The 24,316-nt window shown below is 40.1% G+C and overlaps 1 protein-coding gene across 3 annotated transcripts; it reads left to right on the plus strand.

The window, feature by feature from the left end:
• Positions 1-1,701: 1,701 nt before the first annotated feature.
• Positions 1,702-22,117, plus strand: adar (adenosine deaminase RNA specific). Of its 3 annotated transcripts, XM_041792829.1 has the most exons (17): positions 3,571-3,742; positions 3,861-3,934; positions 7,942-9,617; positions 10,229-10,548; positions 11,312-11,507; positions 11,722-11,912; positions 12,296-12,431; positions 12,565-12,803; positions 12,973-13,129; positions 14,930-15,098; positions 15,293-15,386; positions 15,505-15,621; positions 15,821-15,948; positions 16,052-16,234; positions 16,364-16,476; positions 16,974-17,101; positions 19,697-22,117. In XM_041792829.1, exons 3-17 carry the CDS (start codon positions 8,070-8,072, stop codon positions 20,019-20,021), a joined length of 4,044 nt encoding a protein of 1,347 aa, XP_041648763.1. In that variant the 5' UTR covers positions 3,571-3,742; positions 3,861-3,934; positions 7,942-8,069; the 3' UTR covers positions 20,022-22,117. The 3 variants fall into 3 exon arrangements, with proteins under 3 accessions (XP_041648762.1, XP_041648763.1, XP_041648761.1); XM_041792828.1 differs by lacking the exons at positions 3,571-3,742; positions 3,861-3,934 and adding an exon at positions 1,702-1,822; XM_041792827.1 differs by having other exon boundaries at positions 3,571-3,934.
• The last annotated feature ends 2,199 nt before the right edge of the window (positions 22,118-24,316 follow it).

Raw genomic sequence — 24,316 nt, forward strand, 5'->3', positions numbered from 1 at the left:
TTCATGACTTTCACTTTTTATAATTAAACCCAGCCTGTTATATTTCAGCCTACTTTCTTTGGTGTAGGTGTATTAGACGGTCAACGTAGAGTTTTTAAAGAGCAATGCTGACACCCAATGGACAAACTGGTAAGGTGCAAGACATGACTTAAATTTGTTTCAAACTTCAGTTTAAATTATGTATTAGCTATGAAGCCTATAAAAGTCACTTTACTGTACATTTACAGGAGGAAAAGTAACTAATTATATTTACTCAAATTGCTATAATTGCAGACTTCCAGGGTGATTGCACCTTGCCTCTCTGAAGTGTTGCATTGCTGTTTTTGACAATTCTCAAGCATATTGCTTAAAAGTTATAAAACTTTGTTTCTGGGGCCAGCCCACCTCAAGAAATGTTTGGGCCCCTGAAAGGGGCCACTAAATGGGCCCTCCCCAGATGCCATTTAATAATCAATAGATGCATGTGGGATCTGCTGCATTAGCACCAGCCCCCTTCAAACATACACACTCCAATGAGCCCACCCATAATAATATTACAAAATAAAAGCATACAATTTTAAGAAGATCAGGTTTACATTTGAAACAGGAAAAAATAAATGAAATGTCAGTTTTATGTTGCTGAATCTGTGTTAATTTCATTGACTAAAACTATGACTAAAACTATTTGTCGACAGTCTTTTATTCCATGACAAAAACTAGACTAAAACTAACAAAAATAGACCTGTGATGAACAAAACTGACCAAAAACTAGGTTAAGTTTTCATCAAGATGACTAAAACTAGACTAAAATGTAATGAAGTTTTCATTGGACATACAAAATCCATGATATTTCTCTACTGGTGGTAAATCTGTCAAAAAACAATGCAGCTGTATCTCTTCTGTCTCTCAGATGTAGAAAGCAGGGACCCCAGATTTAGCAGAGTGTATAGAACACACTACCATGACTTTGTACCAGATTCAGGCAAGAGAATAAATGCTTGGACTAAAAAGACTAAAATGTGAGGACGTTTTATGGACGAAAACTAGACAAAAATGCCTTGAGTTTTTGTCGACTAAAACTAGACTAAAACTACAAAGGGCAGAAATTTCTAAAATGGGACTAAAACTAAAAGACATTTTGTCGAAAGACTAAGACTTAACTAAAATTGAAAATAGCTGCCAAATTAGCACTGTGCTGAATGAGTAGCCTAATACTGAATGGAAGAATTTAAATAAAATGTTATCACTGGTTCAATTCAAGAAAGAATGTTTCATTGCCAACCACCATGGGCCTCCTACGACGCTGGGCCCCAGAATGCTTTACCCTTTATCCCCCTTTTGGGCGGTCTTGTTGTGGGGTACAATGTAAACATACTGAAATCTAATTCAAACCTACCTGGGGATACATTCTCGTCCAAATAAGAGGCAGAGACAACATGCAAAGCCTTATCACCCCCATGGGTTACAGGTTGCTCTGGCTACGGAACAACTAGCCAATTAAATGTGACTAAAATGTTAACAACAAAAAAGGAGAGCCACTTTGACCACAATAAAGGATGAGCTTGGTCAAAGAACTTTGCAGTTTACCGTTAAAGATCAAACACTAATTGCAAAAATCTCAATGAAGACGCCTGAGCCGCTAACGCCTTCGAAGGGACAATCCGAAAACTATTCGAACCTTGCCGACGCGGCTGCGTCATCCACACGCGACGTTCGGCAGTTTCTAACTGTCGCACGGATTTAGCGTGCATCTTCCCGCACCAGTTCATTGATTGTTTGTATCCCTGCATTAAAATATTGCACAGCAACACGAGCCCATTGAGACGGAGCCCTTCGGGTAAAGGTAACTAGCTAAAGCTTACGTTTATATTATTTATAATTTTGTATGACTGTTGTGAAGAGTAGTTTTAGTGAATATAAGCAGTTGGCGGTGCTGCAGGCGGTAGTTGGAAATGGTGCAGTGCCAGTGCGGTGCTCTGCTGCCAGTGATAAGCTAACGCGCTAGCTCCCGTTAGCTGAAGGAGAAACGATGTTCAGTTGTCTGCTGCCAGCTGTTCACTTTGCCCTTTTGTCAGGCGTTACCGTAACGTATTCAGTCAGACACTCAAAAAATGTATGGTGTTTTCAAGCGAGTTTCAGTATTTTTTTTCCGTACCTGTAGCTGTTTAAGTTTTACTATTGTATTCTTAAAAAGAGTAAACGCAGGGTTGGTGTTGTCTTTCAAAGCATGTGCCAGTAAAGAAAGGATAACACAGAGGACTTTCATCTTTTGACCTGCAAGTGATTAAAACCTCAGAAAAACATCTTACCATTTTGATATGGGAGAAAGAGCGTGCCCTTCTGTATAAAGTGGTAGAAACCTCAGTGAAGCTTTGATACAAACCTTCAAAAAGCTCCTGCTCGTGTACACGGTGTTTGAATACACCGGCCATTCCGTTTTTGAAAAGCCCTCTTATCAAACCGTCGTCACGGATTAACTTTGAATCGCCGAGCTAACTGTGAAAATGATGCGCAAAATGAAACTGTGGACAGACTTTTACAGATGCCGATCAGTATTTCACAGAATACTTCATATATAGGGTTGAATACTTCTCAACGAAACACCTGAAGACTGTAAATGGGTTATTTGCTTAATTTAATGAATTTTGTCTTGATTTTTTGTCACATTATCACTGTACAGGAATTTGTTGAATCAGCCCATTGAAACATAAAGTCATTTCATCCAACGTAATATTAGATTTCATGGACTAATTGCTTTGTCAGTGCACGCCTTATGTGTAGTTGGGTTACCCCTGAACTAAGGATGTCATTTTGTATCATCACTACTTTTTTATGCTTTTGGATACCACATGTTTAAACTGTACTTTATCTGTAATGAATGACAGCAGGCTACTAAGGATATACTAAAACATTGCAAAGTATTGGTGCAGTCAAGACAGTGTATGAAAGTAATATTAACTATAAGAAAGCTACCAGTATTGAGTCTCTATGACTGCTGTTTGTTACTGGGATATTGAAAGAGGTGTCGATGCTGTTGATTGTTACTAATATCATAAACGTTAGTAAAAATTCGGGTCCTGTGACAGCTCTTTAACTTATAGTACTCTTACGTTAGTTCCCCTGTCCCGATACAATCCTGATACTTGATCTGAACGTTTTGGTGTGATATTTGTATCTGCCACAATGTATTACATTACTATCAGTCTTCTTAATTCCGTTTTATTTTTAATGTGAGAATCTGATCTGAGTGCGTCTCCCCTCTCTGTGTACCATATAGCCTACAGCACGGGAGGATGTCCTTGTAGCTCCTCAGTAAGACGGCACACTGATAGTTTGTGATAGACACAAAGAAACGATTTCAAACATGGAAAATGAAATATTGCATAAGATCACATATCGTCGAAATCATTACTTTTAAACTTTCCATGCAAGGCAGACTGTTTTATGTCTTATTTCCGTGTCCTTGTGCCTCGTCAGCGGGTCACGTGACCAACAATGGAAACCTAACTTCTCGCCAGAAAAGAAAACGAAACTTAACTCCTTCAGTGTTGCACCCTATTTCCCTTTTCTTGCACAAGTCAAACTGTGAGGGTTTCCTTAGCTTTCGTGGTGTTACATCTCAGTGACGCGTTTTACTCTACTTCATGCAATATTTAAAGCCAGAAACATCTCATGTGTTTCTGTTGAAGCTTCAGAAAGGACCTGTTATCCGGAGCGGAAGAGCCTGTGCGTTTAAGTGTTTTACAACCAAAACAACAAATTAGTGAGTCTCGAACCGACTCTACCCCTACTTCATCGGGATTGCTGAATAGCTTGTGTTTAAAAAAAAAACAAGTAATTGTGATTTTCGTGTATCTAAGCTTTACTCATTCGCTCATTAGGACGTTGCAGGAAAAGCAGCGTTTACATCACCAGGTTCTTATCACCTGTGCTACTTTCATTTCAGCTACTTTAGGTAAGGAAATCACGTGCATTGAATTTGTGTGTGTCTGTCAAGGTTTGACTTTTGCACTGTGAAAATTATAATTGTCTAATATATTTACTTACAACATCTTTATTAAGATAGGCTACATTGATTTATTCCAGACCCACAGGTTCATATCAGCGTAAAAAACTCTCAATACAAGGACGCCAACAGAGCATAAAACCACAGCAGCTCACATAACATTAAAACACAATGAGACAGTCAAACACCCCATGTCACTTAGTGTGAGCTGAGTTAGCATTATTGTGATTTTAATTAATGAATCAGTAAATGGGAACATACATTTACATACATTTCTCTTTGTACATTTCTATCTTTAACTTTTCTGTACTTTTTCCCCACACTTGAGCAGAACAAAGCGCAGTACACTAAGCTCTTAAAAGCTCTGATTTAACATTGTCCTTACACATTAGAAATTTGCATCCCAGCATATTAGCTTTTTGCTGCTTGTGGCACTGCACATCATGAGAAAAAAAATGACAAAAAGCGATAGCCAAACAAGAATAAAGCTAACCCAAAGAACAATATAAGCTAATATATCCACCACACAGCAAATAGGCAGTATTCAGAAAGGAATAGGATAAAGTTGACGCCCAAGTTTGTCCTGCACACAGGGATGGGTGTAGTACTGTGGTTTTCTGCTTTAGTAATATAAAGTTACTTGTATTAAAGTTAACTCAAATAGAAGCAATATTCCTGCTCTATAGTCTACTCAAGTAAAAAGTAATTTAGTTATTTTACTAAGAGCATCTTTCTTTCATGTGCAGCAGGATATTTTGGATGCTGTTTTCTCTCTGTGTACTATTGACAATCCTGTGGCAACACAAATCAGTCAGTCAGTCTGAATGACTAAATGCTTGGATCTACCTTATTTCCCTTTAGTTTTTTAAATTTTCACCCACTAATATTTGCTGTTTTAAATGTAGCAAAGTACAAAATATACTTGCATAAGAATAAAATTACTGGTATTATTTAGAGAGATAAAAGTGCTCAAAAAGCTACTTGATTTAAGTAATAAATCAAGTAGCTAGTTATAGTAACAGGTTGCCTTCAACCTGCCCAACTTTTATGCACTTTTCAGAGCTATGGCATATATATTTACTTTTTGATAACACAAGAGAAAACGTATGAATGCATGTTATTTTCAGTCACATCACAGTATAACCTGCCTGTACTTATGTTAGTTTTGTACAATTTCTTGGAGATAATCAAGGTTCGGCTTGGTCTGAGAATGACACTGGACAGTAGAGGGTAACTTTGAAAATCAAACATTGCATGCATTGGTCTTGAAATAAGAGTTCAGCAGTTTAGTCATCAGTCGTCATGTAGGCTGTCTTGGCTTTGTGACTCTGCACAGGCTCCAAACAAAGAGGAGCATAATGTCAGTGTATTTTGAAACACACAGTGATGTTATTCCGACTGTCAACTGTTGCCTTGCACAAGGGTCAAGATGAGTCAGCTGCAGCCCTGTCTAGCCTCTGGGATGCTGGCCCTGTCGGCCCCTATTACAGTGATGAACCAACACTGTGGTGTTCTCTATTAACGTGTCTGCGTTCAGGCCTGTTAGCTCAGCGCGATGTGACAGACCTGTGATGCTGACTGGGCTGGAGGGGGTGAAACCTGACTCAGTATTCGGTGTCTTCTTGTTTTCAGCCTTAATGATATAGACATTATTGAGTGATGTCACAAATGACATTCGATGCAGAATCAATGTGTGTTGTACCAAAGGAGGATATTGAAATTCTGGGCCATACTCTGGACTATATTCCTACTCAGTAAGTGTTTAATGTAGGTTTTTGGAGGAAGGAATAAATCCCCTCTGCTCTGCAAATCCCATTCATTACAGTCAGAACTGTCAGCTAGCATTTGAACGGTTTCCAGTACAAAGCTTGTCACTGACAAGGCAGCCCTTTAACGTCGCTGTGTCCTTGGGAACTGTCCTTTTTGTCTGCATCAGTGTCTCACTTTCCCTCTCCGCTATGGATCTAGATCCAGCAATAATTTGTAAGGCCAGAAATAAAACAGAATAGTCACAAGAAGGTCTGAATTATTAATCACCATCCTTTTACCCGGGGATTAAGTTTCAGTGTGACTGGGAGGGACAGTATGTCACCCTGCAGTATCCTTGTAGGTTATTATTTGAAGATATACACAGAAAAGTTTACAGTGATGTTGTGTTTGAGTGTGTCCTTAACACACAACCTCTGTTTTATAATCCTCATATACTTCACTGTCTACCTCCTTTTCTTTTTCTGAATTTCAGAAAGGTTAGTACATTGGCTCAAGTTAAAAACTGTGTCCTTGGAGCTGATGTAGATTCACAGACTTACCCGATGATACTTGAGCAGGTTGGAGGCTCGCCAGAAGGCTCTGAACTTGTGTTAATGGATGGAATAACATTTTGTCTCACCACCCTGGTTGCAGCTCATTTTTACTCTACTCAGTTTTCTGAAACCTTTCCATATGCCCCAAAAATTTCTAGAAAATTGTAGGATTGTGTGACTAAAATCTTCCTGACTTGACAGTTCATGTTTGCACTTTCAGCATGAACATCTGCAACAGCGTCAGACACTGTATGACAGTTTTTATTTTAATTTGTGTAAGGGTTGTTACTGTTTCACAGTTTTAAACTTCAGTATGATACTAGTTAATGTTAAATAGTATTGATTAGAGGTGCTCTGGCAGATTGAAAAATAGGGTAAACAGTGCAAATAGTCAAATTTGTAAAGGGCAATAAGCCTCAGAACATGAAGCAAGTTGCATTATATAACTGATGTAATTGTTTTACATTGCTAAAAAACAGATTTCATCCCAAACAACTCCGCTATACAAGTTTCTCTTAAAAAAACTACATTTTCTTCCTTTGAAGTTAAATTTTAGATCATGACGGTGTTTATTTGACCATTGTCTAATTGCCTAATTTACTGACCCAACCTCAATCACTTTGTATTGTAACGTTATAGTGCTTGAATTAGGTGGCTAACTAACTTTTATTCTGCCAGTTGCAACACAGATATCAACATGGATTACAAAATCGGATTAGCATTTTAACTAAAGGGACTTGCAACAAAGTTTGGGGATGAGGATGACTTACCTGCCTCACTTAGTCTGTATTTTTACTATACTGTACACACAATGCTTCTCTCAGCCCCAGACACCTGAGTATTAACCATAGGTTACCTGTTTTGGTGACCAGTTACCAATCACAAATTTTTATCTAAAGAAATCCTTCTTAATCAGTACTGAGTCATTTCTTGCTTTTAATGAATACAATATTGCAGGCAAACTCCTTAATACTGTCTAATGTGCACTAAAACATCAGCAATGTTTTGGCACTGAAACATTGTCATTTTTGCTGTGCAGTTTGACAGTGTGAAGGATGTTGGTCTGCAATTTTTTTTAAGATCAAGTCCTCTCCTACGCTGCTCCTCTCATTAAATATAGATGGAATTGTTAAACTTTAAGCCGTTTTGATACACCACTCATCTAACTAACAGAAATTGTGTTGTTTCATAGTATTTAAAAGCATAAAAAATGTGTAAATTATGACTACCTTACTTTGTATCAGTGTTAATTTAACTGGATGCATTTACCGTGTCAACTAATTAGTGATAAAGAGCATACTGTAAGCAGAATAGACCTTGGAGCTCCACTCCATACTAAATGTTAGGAATACTTGTTCACTGGTTACAAGATGCAAGAGTCATCACACCATCTTCTTGCTCATGGTAAATTTTCCCAATTATTTCACAAATTGTCTCATCCCAACTTTGCACATAAATTTATCAGGGGCCCAGCAGAATAAAATAACTGCTGGCAAAGATAGGTAGAACAAAACTATTTATTTGCGTTCTTGAATGCAGTAAACCCCCAAATCTTGCCAAGCTTCAGCATTTTTATCTATGTGTGAAAAACAGCTTACTGTTCATTACTTTTAAATGATATTGTCCTGACATTGACTGTTGTTTGTGTTTCAGGTGCTCTTAATGTGCAGTTGTCTTGCCCTGACTCTCCATCAGGGTCTGCAGTTGTTGCTCGAGGACGTACACTCACACTGAGCTGCACAGACAGCTGCAGAGGCCCCTTCACGCTCAACCCCTGCGCTATGAGCAGAGGTAGAGGAGGGCCTTCCAGAGACCACTTCCACAGGCATCCTCCACCTGACCTACAGGCTAAGGACACTTACCATAGACCTGGTCCTGCAACACTCTACCCCAGATCTGGCCCACAACAGAGCCCATTTCCAGGCTACTACCACAGTCCTGGCCATCCTTTTGCCATACAGCCCTCAGCTCCACCTCTAACTCAGTCTGCTCTGCCAAACCAAAATAAAGGGACTTTTAAACCAGTGCCTTTCCATTGCTCATATAATCCCAGTAACAGCCCCACTCTTGGTCCAAATTCATTCAGGCAGCAGCAGGCTGAGTTCTTGAGAGGCTATAGCAGTGAGGCACCGCAGTTCAGAGGCAATCCACAAGGAGGTGGTGGTAGGGGCATCCAGAGATATCCAAACCCTGGAAGCAGCCCTAGAGGTAGAGCAGTGTATGGTCAGCCGCAGGGTGCCCTGTATCAACCCACTTTAAGATTACCCCAAGGCCCCCCAAGTCCTCTACATCCGAATCAAAACCACAATTACTACTCCAACAGGCCGTGGTGCAACCAAGCAGACTCTCTGTATGAAGATTTTCAGAGTCTTTCCCTTCATAAGAGCAGGGCCTCTAGAGGAGCAGAGAGATTTGACAGACATTCTTCATCCAGCACCTCGGGGAGTTTGAGCTACACTAAGACTAGCATCACCCTTACTCCTGACATCCAGGAGCAGGTACACAGGGCTTTGACTGCTTTAAAGCCTGGGGAAACTATCCCTGCAAAGTCTTTAGCCAAAAAGCTACACCTGCCCAAAAGTGTAGTCAACAGGGCTCTCTACTGTTTGGAGCGCTTGCAGAGGGCCTCTAAGCAAGGACTCTTCCCTCCTGAGTGGAGTCTTTACAGAGAACCTGTTAGAGGAGAGGAAGACCAAAGTTCTAAAGCACAGTCTCCACCTTCAGATCACTGTTTGAGCTCACAGCAGTTTAACACCAAGGCTGAACCAAAAACAGAAACAGCAGAATACAGGGGACAGACCAAAGAAGAGCACTCTGATACCGACTCCAGTTCTTCTCACTTCTCCTCGCTAGAGTCGTCCGACTCTGAAGAACCCCGGTCACCAGCTAAAGATCAGCAGGAGGAGAATCGAAATCCCGACCCCGCCAACGCCCCTGATCAGGAACCTAATCTCCTCATGATGGCAGAACAGAAGGAGCTGGTTCTGCAGTATCTTCTACTTTGTAGGGAAGCTACTGCTCTCGTCATAGCCAAGAATCTAGGTCTTAAGAATGCTAAGCAGGTCAATCCCACCCTCTATGCCTTGGAGAAACAAGGTGAAGTCATTAAGAATGGAGAGGTCAACCCACCCACCTGGGAGCTCTCTGATCGCCGTAGAGAGAGGATGGAGAGGAGTCTTAAAGTTGCACAGAGCGTGTCAGCTGAGGAGATGATAAAGGCCGAGACGGGAGGAGGGTCTATGTTTCTATCGTCTTCATCGCTACCTCCAATACCAGGCCTGGAGCCACTGCCAGAGACCTGGACACCTGAGCAAAGTCAAAGTGAAGAGGTGGGTTAAATGTCTAATGAATATAATTATGAACATAGATACGCCAGACATCATAAGGAAATCCTTATCAAAACATGAAAACCACCACTAAATCTATTTAAGGCACACATTTGGCACAAATTAATCTAGGGGAACCAACGGCTAACATGCATACAGTCTATAGTTTGATGCATTCATTGTGCTAAATACAGACTTTTGTGTTGTGTTTATTGTAAATGTTCCTTAATAATGATAAAACTGCAATTAACTGCTGAGCTTGTGTTATCCTTGATAAAGAATGTTACTGGAGATTAATGAAAGGCACATAAATAGAATGCTTCGTGTTGTATTATGATATGATATAATATGTCATAGGGTATATTTTTTGTGATTGCAAAGAACCAACAGCACCAGTAACATCACTGAAATGGCACAGGGGGTGACTTGGAGGGTCTTGGCTTCTAATGTTGTTTCTTTGTTGATTTATTTCTTCCCTTTATCTTTTTCCTCTGTAAAGTGTTTCACTAAGCTAACTGCCTGTTTCACCATATGTATTCAGTTTAAACCACTTTTGGACTTCTGTTTTGATTTTATTAACCCTGTTGCTTCTGATTTTCCCTCTCCACCCACAGTCCACCCACCTGGCCCCTTCCTCCATCCTATGTAAAGAGGAAGAGACTACTGAAGGACAGTGGGCTACAGATGACATTCCAGAGTTCCTCAACGCCATAAGGAGAGAAACAGATGCAGAGAGACTGGCAGCAGAAAAAGGTAATGCTGTTGGAACTGTAGCTGTGTCGCTGGCCGCTCCACCTCCACAGAACCTGTGGGCCAAACTACAGGAGCTGAAACTAAAGAACCCCGTCAGTGGCCTAATGGAGTATGCCCAGTATCTGGGTCAGAACTGTGAGTTCCTTCTGCTTGACCAGTCGGGACCGTCCCACGATCCAAGGTTGGTCTATTTGTCTTGTTTGTCATTGTAAAGTCAGATCTTCGTCTGTTTATTTGTGCTGTAATGTTGAAATATTACCATCGATGCACCTGGCCAACAGTCACTTTAAATCAAGAAATCATTTATTGACCAATCCACAGTAAATACAGCATTTTGCTCAATGTTTTTATATCAGTTTCATATATTAATTCACACTCAGACTCACCTGTAAGTCCCAGAAACTTCTTTTACTTCAGTTAACATAACTAATATGATTAGTCTAAATCAGATCTAAGGTTTTTGGAGAAGGGACATTGTGATTACAGACACAATATGACCCACAAATCCAAAGTGTAAAAAGATGAAGCAAAGGCTACAGAAGAATCTATTACAGTTTGGAGCAGACCCAAGTCAAGTTCAATGAAACTAGAATCAGACTAATATATTGGTCACCCTTGCAGGCCACTCTGTCATTGAAGGGACAATTGGATGAAGCTGACACCCTCCTGCTGCCCATCTAGTTTCGTTTTGTGTTGTGCATAATGTTGCTTTGGTTTTTTCATGAGCACATTTATTATCCTCTATTAAACACCTGATGACCTATCAATTCCAAACCTGTGATAAATAAATCTGCTTCAGTGATGCTGCTGCTTTGAAATTAAAATGACTTTTCTCATTATGCAGCATAACAGTCTGGACAGAAGTAGTTGCTGCTTAATTTATCTTGTATCTGCGGATCAGATCTAAGTCTCTCTCTCACCTGTATATTGTGTCTCATTTTCAGATTTCGTATGCAGGTGATGCTGAATGGAAGGCTGTTTCCTGTAGCAGAAGCATCCAGTAAGAAGATTGCAAAAAAAGACGCTGCTGCAGCAACTCTGCGCGTTCTGATTGGGGAGATGCAAGGAGGGGGAAACACAGGGGAAGTGGGAAGTACAGAGAGTTTGGAACATGTGATGGATCTACTCTCGGACACCAGTGTGAGTTTGTGTCAGAATTTGATGAGGAAATCCTTGATCAGGTATCTGAAGCCTCAATTTAGATGAAAGTTGAGCCCTTCTCCTGCTTATAACCCAAGGAGAACTCTACATTTGACACACAGACAAGTTTAAGAGGGAACATTTAGATTGTCACTGTTTTTCTAATAAAGACAGCTTTTATAGATGGTTATTTTTCATCTCTTCTTTCTACCAGGGAGCAGCTGAAGGCATGGCAGGAATTTGTGGCAGTGTTGAAGGGAACGCAGAGGGACCACGCCAGCCACTGTCTCGCTCTCTGCCTGGGGGGAAGAATCCAGTGTCTGTTCTGATGGAGTACAGCCAGCGCAGTGGGAATCCCATTGAATTCATCATTACTCGGCAGGTCGGCCCACCACATGACCCAAGGTACTGCCCATTCACCTCTGTCTGAATCTGTCCTCCACCACACTAAGCTTCTTTTTGGTGATACTCTTCTTTCAGAAGAAGCAGTTGAAAGCAATTTCTGCTCTAATCTATCCTCAGCTCTGTAGTCAGCTGACGGAGATATAATACCCTCCTTGTTCACTTTATCACTCTTTGTTTTATAACCCATCAATTTAGGGCTCTGATGGAAAATTACAAAACATGCTTTTGTTTTTACTGATCAGCTTAAGAAAGGCTGAATGCATCTGTTTAGGTCACTAGTATGCTTCAGGCTAACTCAACAAAATATGCATTCACCACTGATGTGTTCTCTCATTGTCTGTTCTTTCCAACCTTTTCTCTGCCTGTATCTCTCCCATGTTCAGGTTTATGTACAGGGTGAAGGTAGGAGAAAACATGTTTCCAGAGGCCTCGGCTCCAAGCAAGAAGGCGGCCCGTCAGCTGGCTGCAGAGGAGGCTGTCAAAGAACTAATGGCTGACGGGAGACTGCAGCTCAACAAGGTGAGCAGTCAGAGTTACTTGAGTTCTATATCTGAGAAGAAGAAGGGGTATTATGCTTATAGGTGGGGGAAAAAAGCTGTTCTTCTGCTCAGTATGCTTCACTTCTGTTTTTCTCACCATCTCATTCCTCCAGCCTCAGCTGCCTCTGGGCTCCTCCAGTGACAGTGAAGGGACTGGTTCTGGGTCTGTGTGTCCCTCTTTGCCTCCTTTGACTGCTGATGAGTTGCGAGTAGCACACGAAGCAGGAGTAGGGGACCTCATCAACCACCTGAACAACAATGCAGTGTCAGGTCTTCTGGAGTATGCCAGAGCAAGAGGCTTTGCTGCTGAGATCCGACTGGTGGGTCAGTCTGGACCTGCACATGAGCCAAAGTATGTGTGAAGTGCACCACATAAACAACTGACGTACACAAAGGAGATATAAAGTCTTTAGTGGTGTTGATCTAATGTTTTTTAAGTTGCAATTTAGCTTTTGTTCTATAAGTGGAAAAACATCTTTAAATCTTCTCTCATTATGTTTCTCTGTGCCCTTCCGGCTCAGGTTCACCTACCAGGCAAAGCTGGGCGGACGTTGGTTCCCTCCAGTGTGTGCATCCAACAAGAAACAGGGTAAACAGGAAGCAGCGGATGCTGCTCTACGTGTTCTTATTGGAGAAGCTGAGAGGGCAGCTCGTACTGGGGAGCTTATTCCAGCTGAGGTACTGATTTTTTCCCCCACATTTTGACCAGGAAACCTGAATAAGCACCAACAAAAAAAGAGACTTGTCTGACTCAGCATGAGGATAAAGCAGTACATGATGGGATTAAAGACACAGCAGGAGCATAACAAAGGCTTTTGCTTACCTCATTAGCTGTGTGTAAAGATTAAGTTCGGCTTAATTTAAGTTAATGTCTGCATGTAGTCAACAGCTTCAAAAGAGAAAAACTGGTTTAATTGTAAAATAAAAACTTAAATGTCCACATGTAAATTTAGAGGTACACCAGGGTCAGTCAGGAAATGGTCACACTGCTTAGAGGTAATTGGTCTATGATTTGGTGTGGAGGGTGTTAAATGAATAATGTTTAATCAAAATTGTTCTCTTCACTAGGAGGATTTAACTTTGTGAAAGCTTTAGAAAATGATGAATTTGGATTGGATTTAAACACACAAACATGATCAATATAATAATAATAATTCAAATTTCCAATATAAACTTCAATGTCTACATCCACTGTAAATGGAGTATTAATCCAAATAAGGTCATACTGTCGTCACAAACAGTTTTTTTTTCTGTTTTCTTGTTGACAGTAGTAGTATAGTAGTAGAGAGTAGTTCTGTGTTACCTTGTTTCGACTGCAAAGTCCCTGCAGTCTTCCTCAGAAGAGTCACGTATCGCTGTGAAGATCAGCTGATAAGACACGTCACAACAAAATCACTTGACTCTTCTGAGGAAGACTGTTGGAGCTTAGCAGTTGAAACATGTCAAGGTAATACAAAACTAAACTTGTCTGTCAATAAGAAAACTGAAAAAAAACCTAAATAGTAGGGTTGTCCTGATCAGCACTTTTGGCCTCAATCTGATTTTTTGATATTGATTATCTGCCGATACCAAGAGTTTCACTTGTTTCTGTTTACAAAAATAATTGAAGTAAACAGAATAACTACTAGATGTCTCAAACTTATTCCATTCAACTTACTGCAGCCAAAATTGTTGTATAAAACAAAATCACATTTTTATTCAAAATGGTGTATTAGCTCTGTTTCACTAAAATAATCCATCTATACTAAATAAAGTTACATATTAACTTGACTGTATTAGTCACAAAAAACTGAAGTCAAAACAGTTAAACTTGAACGGGATCAAAAACATATGAATCATACAGATTCAAAACAACAATTCCTACTCAAATGTAGCAGCTTAATCTGGGACATAAACCAAAACACTAGCATTGCAGTAAAACCCAAATATCAAATACAAGGCACTCTTGTTATTACAGGGATAAAATCTCTTTCTGAATGGGCCTAATTGAACTGGTCTCTTCCATCGGAGGTGTTTATATGAGGCATTTTATTCTGATCAGGCTATTTTTCAGATTAAAAGTGTTCCATCTAAACATAGCATGTGAGAAACCTTGAGTTGGATTAATTTGACAGCCCCTGTGGCCAAAGAAGCAGCCTTATCTAAATGGTGATCCTGTTCTGTGCATGCCTATCAAGAGTACTTTGAATAAAATACTCAGCCTGCCAAGTTAAAAAAATGGCTCCAACAGCATGCTTTTAGCAAAGACTCCTTTAATAACTACTTATCAAAAGGTTGTTGGATATTATAAACGAAGTCTTTTTTTTCCCCATTTTAGTTGAATCAATCAAGTCAAAACTTGAGCTTTCAAAATAACACCAAATCAGACAGATGGCCATAAAAGTAACAAACAAATTCTTAAAGTTGCCTTGCAGTGCTAAGAATAGACTTCTTTTTCTCTCTTTGCCTGTCCTGTCTTGTTTGCATCCTTTACTCTAGCTTCCAGTGAGTGGCAGCACTTTGCACGACCAGATAGCAATGTTAAGCCACCAGCGCTTCAACTCCCTGACCACACGCATCCAGCACAGCCTGCTGGGACGCAAGATTCTGGCCACCATTGTCATGAGGAGGGGAGAGGGCCTGGGGACGGTGGTCAGCCTGGGAACTGGTAAATTCATCACTTTAAGCATGTAACCATCCAAAGCTGAGGGTGCTATTAGTAAGGAACAGTTTGTTGGTGCATTAAAAATCTGTTGCAGCACTTTTCTGTGATGTGACGAACAGAATTGGGTCACTGCAGGACTGAGAGGCGTTTCATTGTTGGGTTGTTTGACATTGAATGTGTGTGTCTGTTTTTGCCAGGAAACCGCTGTGTCAAAGGGGAGGAGCTGAGCCTTAAAGGGGAGACTGTGAATGATTGTCACGCTGAAATCATCTCCAGACGAGGATTCATTCGGTAGACGTAGATCCTGCACACTGAGAACATTTTTCTCCCAGTTCTAAAAACACTTCCAATCTTGGGGCTGCTGGACTTCATATAAAAATCTCGGTCATCATTTTATTTTTGCGTCCAGGTTTCTGTACAGTGAGCTTCTCAAACATTACGATGGCGCTGAAGATAGCATCTTTGAGCCAACGGAGACAAACAAGCTGCAAATCAAATCTGATATTACCTTTCATCTCTACATCAGGTGAGGGTGTCAGATGGTTTTCTTCTCCTCCTCTTTGACTTCCCCTCATCCTCTCCTCTTTCACTCCTGTCCCACCCATCACTCAGATACATCAATGTTTCATGTTTGGATCAATATGACCCCTTTCTCCTTTAAAATGCAGATCATTACGCTGTGTCGTATCAATATCTTATGTCTCTTCTTTCTCTTTTATTGATAGCACGGCACCTTGTGGGGACGGCGCTCTGTTTGACAAGTCGTGCAGTGAGGCAGGGGATGACTTTGAGGGTCATCAGCCTCTGTTTGAGAATAACAAGCAAGGCAAACTCCGCACCAAAGTGGAGAACGGTGAGACGGCACTGACACTCATAAATATGCGGTTGCAATTTAGTCATTCTCTTGTCTGTGAGAAAGATTTATGAGCTTTGTGTTTGTGTGTTGCTTGTTTTAGGAGAGGGAACTATTCCAGTGGAGTCCAGTGACATTGTGCCCACCTGGGATGGCATCCAGCACGGAGAGAGACTGCGAACCATGAGCTGCAGTGACAAAATCATGCGCTGGAACGTATTGGGTCTGCAGGGGGCGCTGCTTACCCATTTCCTAAATCCCATCTACCTTAAGTCCATCACACTAGGTAAAACTAGCTTACTTAATCAAAAAACCAATAATGTGACAAATTTGTTAATGATTATAGAGGAATCACCATTTTTACCTTGTATCTAAACTCAAACTTATTTTTCTTTACAAATGTTTTCTGTTTTAGGCTACCTGTACAGCCACGGGCACCTGACACGTGCCGTCTGCTGTAGGCTGGCCAGAGATGGTAAAGCATTTGCACAGACCCTCCCTCCTCCCTACGTGCTGAACCACCCTGAGGTAAACGCACACATTTTGGCAGCATAACACATGGACATTTATCAGGAGTATTGAGGTCATCTCACTAATTATAATGAATTAGGCTGCCAACACTTTTATTTGTGCCCAAACAACTGTTTCTTCACCGCTCGTCTTTCTTAAATTCAGCTCATCCATCAATTAACCAAAAGCAGGTAAGGTCACTGTCACACGGCCGATGAAGTCACTGAGAGAAACAGAAGCTGGCAGTCCAGCAAAATTCACCTCGTTCTTTGTTTCAGCCATTTGGAGCACACTGTTGGCCTTCATTTACACTCTCACTGACTTTACTGTATCCACCATCTTAATCGACACATGCTGTGACACAGCTGTCCCACTGACACATGCATTACAGCACCCATTATGCACGCTCTGTTTAGAAATGCTGACTCGCACTGAGGGGCTAAACTAGCCTGATTGAACCAAGTATGCTCTCTATCTCTGTCTTCTTTCTCCCACACCACCTGGTTGGACCACAGGTGGGCAGGGTGAGCGTGTATGACTCCACCCGTCACATTGGCAAGACCAAGGAGTCCAGTGTGAATTGGAGCTTTCCTGATCAGCACAGTGTGGAGGTGCTGGATGGGACCAAAGGCAAACTGGACGGGTACGGGACGGGTATTTAATTTCATCAACAGAAACTAACTAAAATTGTTGGCCGAACACCTTGTTTACATTAGGAAGACTAGACTAAGACTAGCTACAATTAGATTCTTGGTGATAAAAGCTTATTTTTCATCAAGAATACTATTATGCCAGGGGGCGCAGATGGTCGAGTGGTTTAAGGCGCTACCCATGTACACGGGCGGCCCGGGTTCAAATCTGGCTTGTGGCCCTTCACCGCATGTCTCTCCCCATTCTCCTCTCTGTTTCCGAGTCTATCCACTGTCCTTCCTCTATCCAATAAAGGCATGAAAAAGCCAAAAAATAAATCCTTAAAAAGTATCATTATGCCAGTATTTTTGTTAGTATATGGTCAAGTATTGATAGTGCTTTGATATGAGTGTTTTACATTTCTATTAATTTTAAAGTTTGGCTGATTAAATTAGCTCATACAGCAGGGGTCATTAACTACATTTGTACAAGAGCCAGCTTTTGTCTTGATAGACGATGCAGGGGCCAGACTTTCAAATAAACTCAACTAATATAAACACTTTGCTCAAATTGACATACTACTCTTTTGGTTTTTGTATATTTTGTTCAAAGTGTTAGTATTTTTAGCAGTAACAGTGAAAGGAGTTCCAACTGCCCATACTGCAGCCCTCTTACAGGCTACATATCCGGGGCCCTCATGTTGACTATCACTGAGTTTGATACTAGTACGCTGTGCCATGATTGGTTGAAAACACGTACAGGAAACAGGCCTTTCAATTCTCCAGCAAAAAAAAAAAAGAAAAAAAAAAAGAAAAGAATTTTAAGTAGAAAGATTTAATCAGGGCAGGTTTGCGGAGTATGTGTTTATCATGCATTTAATTTAATGATAAAATGAAATGATAATGTCTGTGTGGGGATTTCTGTGAAATAGATGAAATGTTAAGTCTCTCTTGCTAAAACTAGCAGGAATATTGATCTTAGCAACCTTTTGGGTTCTGGATGGGATATGGCCCCCAGGTCACAAGTTGATGATCACTGTCATAGAGAATAAACGTGACTGAAAGTACAGTGTAAATATTTTTATTGACCAATATGGATTAAAATGTTTTTGTTTTTTTGGTCAACTAAAACTAGACTAAAAATCTAAAGGTTAAAATTACTCAAATATAAAAAAAAACTAAAAACATTTTAATCTAAAGATTAAGTTCAAAATAGCAGCCAAATTTAACACTGCTGTAATAACAGTCTTAGCACCTTATTTTAATAGAAATAGGGTTCTGCTGTCACTGATCAGGGTTTTTTTTCTGTCTCTCATGGCTCACAGTAACTTCGTAGAAATCACCCACAAACTCACATAAATCATCTGCCTGAGCAGATACTTGAGCCAATTTCTCCAAAGGCTCAGTTTACACCTCCACTCTATCAAAATGTGGGTTTTTGTGGTCTGTATGAGTTATTGATCATTTAACATTGATCAAGTCAATCATTTTGAAGACTTTATGGTTTCTGGAAAACGTACTGAAGGTTATGAACTGCAGTTAGCACTGTGCATCTCAATGGTTTAACTGCTAGTAACAACGTCCTGTTATAAGGCATTTGATTTAAAGACATTACACTCAGCATTCTGAATGTTGCTATAGCAAGAATTTGGATAAACTCTATGGACATATATTGTGAAGTAACGACCTTCTGAAATAATAGTGAAGTCAAACTCCCTCTTAAGTACTATTTGCATGGGCCTAGTTTTACATGCGGGCCTCTTATAATTTCTGAATTACCCCTGACATCAGTGTTTGGTACAGGACACTTGCTCGGTATGAGTGCAGTCTATAATGTACTCAAATTTCACATTTCTGAAGGAAACCATGAGGGTGCTGTATGGTTGCATCATTGAAAATTCACAGGGAATTTTTATTTTTAAATTCATACAAAAAATACAATGCTTAACACATTGTGGTCTGCAGTTGACATTTCCTGCTTGTGTCCTGTACATACTGTTGTTCAGAGTTTCCACGGGACAACATGTGCTTAAGTGCGTCAGTCAGAAAAAGGCGCTCAAAAAGCCACGCAGACCCTAAAAATACATGATTTCCACCGATGCAATATACGCGGGATTAGAATTACCTGTGGACCAATATGTGCGCTACAATATGATTGGTAATTTTTCCCTAGAATTTCTACTCAGCAAAATTTAATTTGCATGGGATTAAAAACACAGAAGCCCTGCACAATTATTACAAATTATTATACAAGTTCTGTGCAAATAGGGTATGAGTTTGTTGCTTTCAGTTCAGTGCTGACACAGACAGCTTGTTTATATGTCATTCAAAGGCTCAGACAACGTGGGGAAAGCGAGATAGCCATGTCTGCTCAGGGAAGATGTTTTTAGGGGCATCATGACAAACTGTTGTTGCAAGAGAACTAGCTGACTTTCCAAACAGAAGAAGATTAACTTCTTCTTATTTAAAAAGACAAATGGATGAGATGGATGGATATTGTCACTTTAAATTGACTGGAGACTCTTGTTTTTTTTTTTTTTTTTTTGTTTTTTATCATCTCTCCCTTTAAAAACTCCTAACCACATTTTCCCCGATTTTCGTCTTTCCAGGAACAAACTGAGCACGTCAAGAGTGTCTAAGTCCAACCTGTTCTGCCTCTTCCGCTCTCTGTGCCAGCGTTGCGGCCGCACCGACCTCCTCGCGTTGCCCTCCTACTCCCAGGCCAAGATGTCGGCCTTGTTCTTCCAGCAGGCCAAACAGCAGTTCTTCCGCGCTCTCAGCCTTCATGGCTACGGTGCCTGGATCAGCAAACCCCTGGAGGAGAAGAGCTTTGAGGCGGGAGAGGTAAACAAGAATAATGGAGCAGGTGTACCGTCAGGATACGGCAGCAGCAGAAATGGAGGAGCCATGGAGTACAAGCAAGAAGAAGCATAGAACGGCGCAGGAGTATTTGGGCGTTGATTTAAAAAATTTAAAAAAAAAAAAACAAGGGGGGGAAAGCACAAGCAGCGACGGGTTTGAAATGTGGATTTGAAGGAAGAAGGACAATCAAAGTGATGTTGGTGGCTAGAACTGTATCTTCTAATGGGATGTGGTTTAAAGCTACAGAGGAAGAAAAGGAGAGGAACATGCTGAGGAGAGGTCCAGAAGTTGTACAGAATAAAAAAAAAAACACTACATGAAAAGGTAATAGCCTGAAGTCAATAAATCAACAAGGTAGACATTGCAGCAGAGCTGGTTTATGTTTCATCACAGGTACTGTGTCAGCTTCCTTCGTTCTGTTTATAAGTCTGGTCTGGTTTCAAAACATCATTTGTTGTAATGTTTGGTGTGAGCTGCCATGTTTTTCCACTCAATGTGTGAACTCATTTTTGGATCAGTTTGATTTGGCCTCTTCAGTCCACTGTTTGCACCCTCATTTGGACTCCAGAGCTCAAGTAGCTGGCAAGTACTGCTAACTGGCTTTAAACTCACATGGCCCGCCCTTGTAGCAGCGTTTGTGTTTGTGATTTAGGTTAATTTAGAGTTTAAGTCCCCTGCCATCAAGTGTTTTTATTTTTTGTTTTATGTGACTGCATGGGAAAAAGAGCAGCTGCTGGGCCTCTCTGAGCAAGACTTCTGATCATTGCACTAACTTTAGCTATGAATAATGGGTAAACTTGGACATGGGTCTTTTGCAGCACAGTTCCAGCTAACATTAGCCAACAGAGGCTTTCAGTGTACATAAGAAGAATTTAAGGCAAACGTTTCTCTGATCAGTGACCAACAAAACATTCAGCATCTTGTACACACTAAAACCATTGGTCAGACTCCTCTCTGAGTACAGTTTAAATGATCTGTACACCCTCAGCAGTTCTTCCATCCAAAATGTTGTTGCCATGGTTACCATTTGCATAGAATAGGTCAGCGGCCCTCTTTGATCAGTCCCATAAACTGTCTGTGCTTTGGGCTTTTGTATCCAATTTTTGATGTCACGGCAATGATTCATTTTACAATGGTTCATTTTACAATGGTTCATTTTACAATGGTTCATTTTTATGTTTTCTTGTGTGTTTTTGAATATATATTTTTTTCACTTCTGTCGATAAGTTCATCAGCAGCTTGCCATGAAAGAGAGTCCCAGGAAGTCTCAAACGTCCTGCCTGCAGCATGTCTGCATATACATCTTGATCAGAAAAAAAAGGCTTTTTAGGCTCCCTTGCACGGCCAGTTCCTGAGAACTCTCCGAGTGTTGTCGTTTAGGACAGTATGTGAGCAGGTTTTTATTTGATTACATTCAGACGGATGGTGCAATATATACATCAGGTTTATGCATACACATGGACACACAGGTGCCGGTGGGGTCTAAAAGCCTGAGTCTGAGTCAAAAAATTCTCTTAGGAGGGAAACGCAGAACCTGTTTGAATATTGCAGAGTTTTATTTTTATTTTTACAATTTAGTGAGAAAAGAAAAAAAGGTTTAACAGTTAAAGCCCAGGTGAGACCAAAGATTTGCAGAGTGACTAAATGAAACTTGAATCTGTTTACAACAGGCTGCTCTTCAGCATTTTAAAAGTCAGTTCACAGTTGGAGGGGATGTTGCATAATTTCCATGGTAATGACTCTTGCTGTCACTCAGTTTAAAGTGATTAATTTCTTAAGTTACTGTGCAATAAACCTGTCTCTACAAGGACAGTACTGCACATTAACTCTTTAATCCCCTGTATATTTTCATCATAATAATGTTCAGCATTAAGCTGTATGATTCTTGCTCATCACTAATTCCCCTTTGTCATCCCTATTGTAGTGTTGCAGCAAAATCACATATAAACACAAAAATGCTTTGCTAGCTGTGTCTGAAATGTCTGCTGAGAATGTTTTTTTTTTCCCCCCACCAACAAGTTTTGCTAATACAACCTTGAATTTCTCACTCACAGTGTGGCTGCAGCCCCTTCATTTCTGATTGCCACTCTCATGACCGTTCATCTGAGATGCTTTATATTTCAGAATGGAAATGCACACTAAAACTTTCCAAATAAAATTGGATTCAACTTCTGTTTATGGTAAGGGTTAAAGACCCTGTTAAAATAGACTTAGTCTTAACGCACTAAAAATGTTGGAATATGGTTGCTGTAAACATATAAAAACACAACATCTACATGTGACTGAATTTTGGTTTTAGAAGGTTTTGTACCCGTTTCACATACGTGAGCTGGTGATGCCACTGACCCACAATGGGGAATTCCCTCATCTCCATAATGCTACAATGATATAAAAAGGCTCTGTTATCTACAGGTAAAGCTCCTGTTGCTAAAGCTAACTTAGCTACACTGGCTTATCTGTTCACATTAATTACATAGCTAGCATAGCTGTTAGCTTTAGTTAAAGCTAGCATTGCTAAAGTGAGCTACAGCCCATGCAACTGCTTCTAAAACGGGTCTGTGTATTATTTGAATCCACATTAAGCCTCTGACCTTTTTCTCTGCTTTATTTTATATATATTTTTTGAGTAATGTTTGCAATGTGGTTAATTCATGAATATAGCTACCAGACTTTGCTTATGATGATGATGAAAGTTGAACTTGAAAAAAATCTAAAACTGGAATAAAGTTCCACCAGCAAACTATGGCACTTCCCCTCTGAGTTATACAGTATCTCAGATGAACGGTCTGCAGCCAGAACCCTCTCAAATTTTCATTGTGAATTATGATGATTTATGGTGATTTATCTAATGAGATACTAAATATTTGTCAGAATTTTATAGCCTTTCAAAACAAGATTCCCATTACACATTTTGCAATGTCCAAAAATACCCCAGCTGTTTGGGATTTGACAAACCGAATGACAGGCAGCAGCATCCGACAGTCTTATTCTAGCTGCCATGGCCTGGTTCAGGCAGTTGAAACCAGTGGTTTTCTAAAATTGACTTGTTAAGTCACAAATCTTTGGTCTGAGCTGAGCTCAGGAATTCTTAAAAATTTTTTTCCCCAAAATTTGGCTCTGTTCTACACAACATAATGAAAAAAGCCACCGGTTTTGTAGGATTTCAAGCACTCCTAAAGAGCCTGTAAGAGAGATGTACATCAATGGGTTACTTTATTCTCAGAGGTTTCATTTTTGGTGCCTACTGTGGAAAACAAACAAGCCAGCACTCCATTGTACTTTAAATGCTTTGTTGGAGCTTTGATGTATGTACAGAGCCTTTTTTATAGCTGGAACATAACGTTTTATGATATGCCTCTGTGAAATCAATATAAAATTTGTACTTTTACTTCAGCCCTGAAGTTCAAGTTTTAAGGGTTGCATGTAGAAAATACACTTTTTGGGACTTTTGTAACAAAAATATGTGCCCCTGGCCTGTCCACAATCCCCTCCAGAATTAGAAAAATCCATTACCCCCCCTCCTGAAACAAGCTGTTCTCAGATTTTCTCCTCATGATATTATGAGGGTAGTTAGCACCGTCCCCAGGTTAAGAAAGTTCCAAGAAGAAAGAGGATCAGGAGAGCCACATCCATCAAGTTGCATCCATTCTCTGAGAGGGGCGGGGTCAAACAGCTCATCAACATTAAACCCACAGAAACAGCTTGTTCCTAGCAGGGCTGAAATGGAGGGGTTTTTAGATATGCAAAGATCCAATGCTGGAGTGTTTTGTCAGCATCAAACTTCACAGGCATGTTTTGGGTACCTCTGAGACCAGTATAAATTTGTCTTAAAAGGGTAAAATATATGACCTTTAATAGCAGACCTTATTGCTGCCTTCAGGTGTGATAAACATGATTGTGGACTTAAAAGTTTGACTTGAATAAAGAGACAAAAGCTTTTTTCAGGGGTAAGTCTTTATCAAGTTACTACACTGGGTTCAAAATTACAATACAAACAGGGTTTTCTGTTTAATTCCTTTAAGATTATATTAGAATTGAAGATGGCAGATTCAGATGTGTTTGAACAATGAGCTTAAAAAGAAGATAATATATGTTTGCTTTCTAGTTTGTATCATTAACACAGTTAGTAGTAGCAGACTCAGACTTCTGGACCCCAACTCTATGCAGAAATGGATGTTAATGTATAATGTTGTGTTAATGTCTGTGTGTGTATGTATATGTATAGGGTTAATGTATATATTTTGTAAATCATCTACAGTTGCTTTTCTAACATTGTTTTAATTAAAAATGCAATGAATATGCCGTTTTTTTACCAAAACAAAGAAAATAAAATAAGTAGGAATGTTCTAACGGAGCGACGTGTTTGT

Source organism: Cheilinus undulatus, linkage group 8 (genome assembly GCF_018320785.1).
Source record: "Cheilinus undulatus linkage group 8, ASM1832078v1, whole genome shotgun sequence".
In the NCBI taxonomy this organism is placed as follows: domain Eukaryota; kingdom Metazoa; phylum Chordata; class Actinopteri; order Labriformes; family Labridae; genus Cheilinus; species Cheilinus undulatus.

What these genes read in the sequence shown, in the direction of transcription:
- adar (XM_041792828.1), top strand. Translation starts at nt 8,070, where the DNA reads ATGAGCAGAGGTAGAGGAGGGCCTTCCAGAGACCACTTCCACAGGCAT. An exon ending in GGTGGTCAGCCTGGGAACTG is followed by an intron (nt 15,099 to 15,292) that starts GTAAATTCATCA and finishes TGTTTTTGCCAG; the next exon opens with GAAACCGCTGTGTCAAAGGG. An exon ending in CCGCACCAAAGTGGAGAACG is followed by an intron (nt 15,949 to 16,051) that starts GTGAGACGGCAC and finishes TGCTTGTTTTAG; the next exon opens with GAGAGGGAACTATTCCAGTG.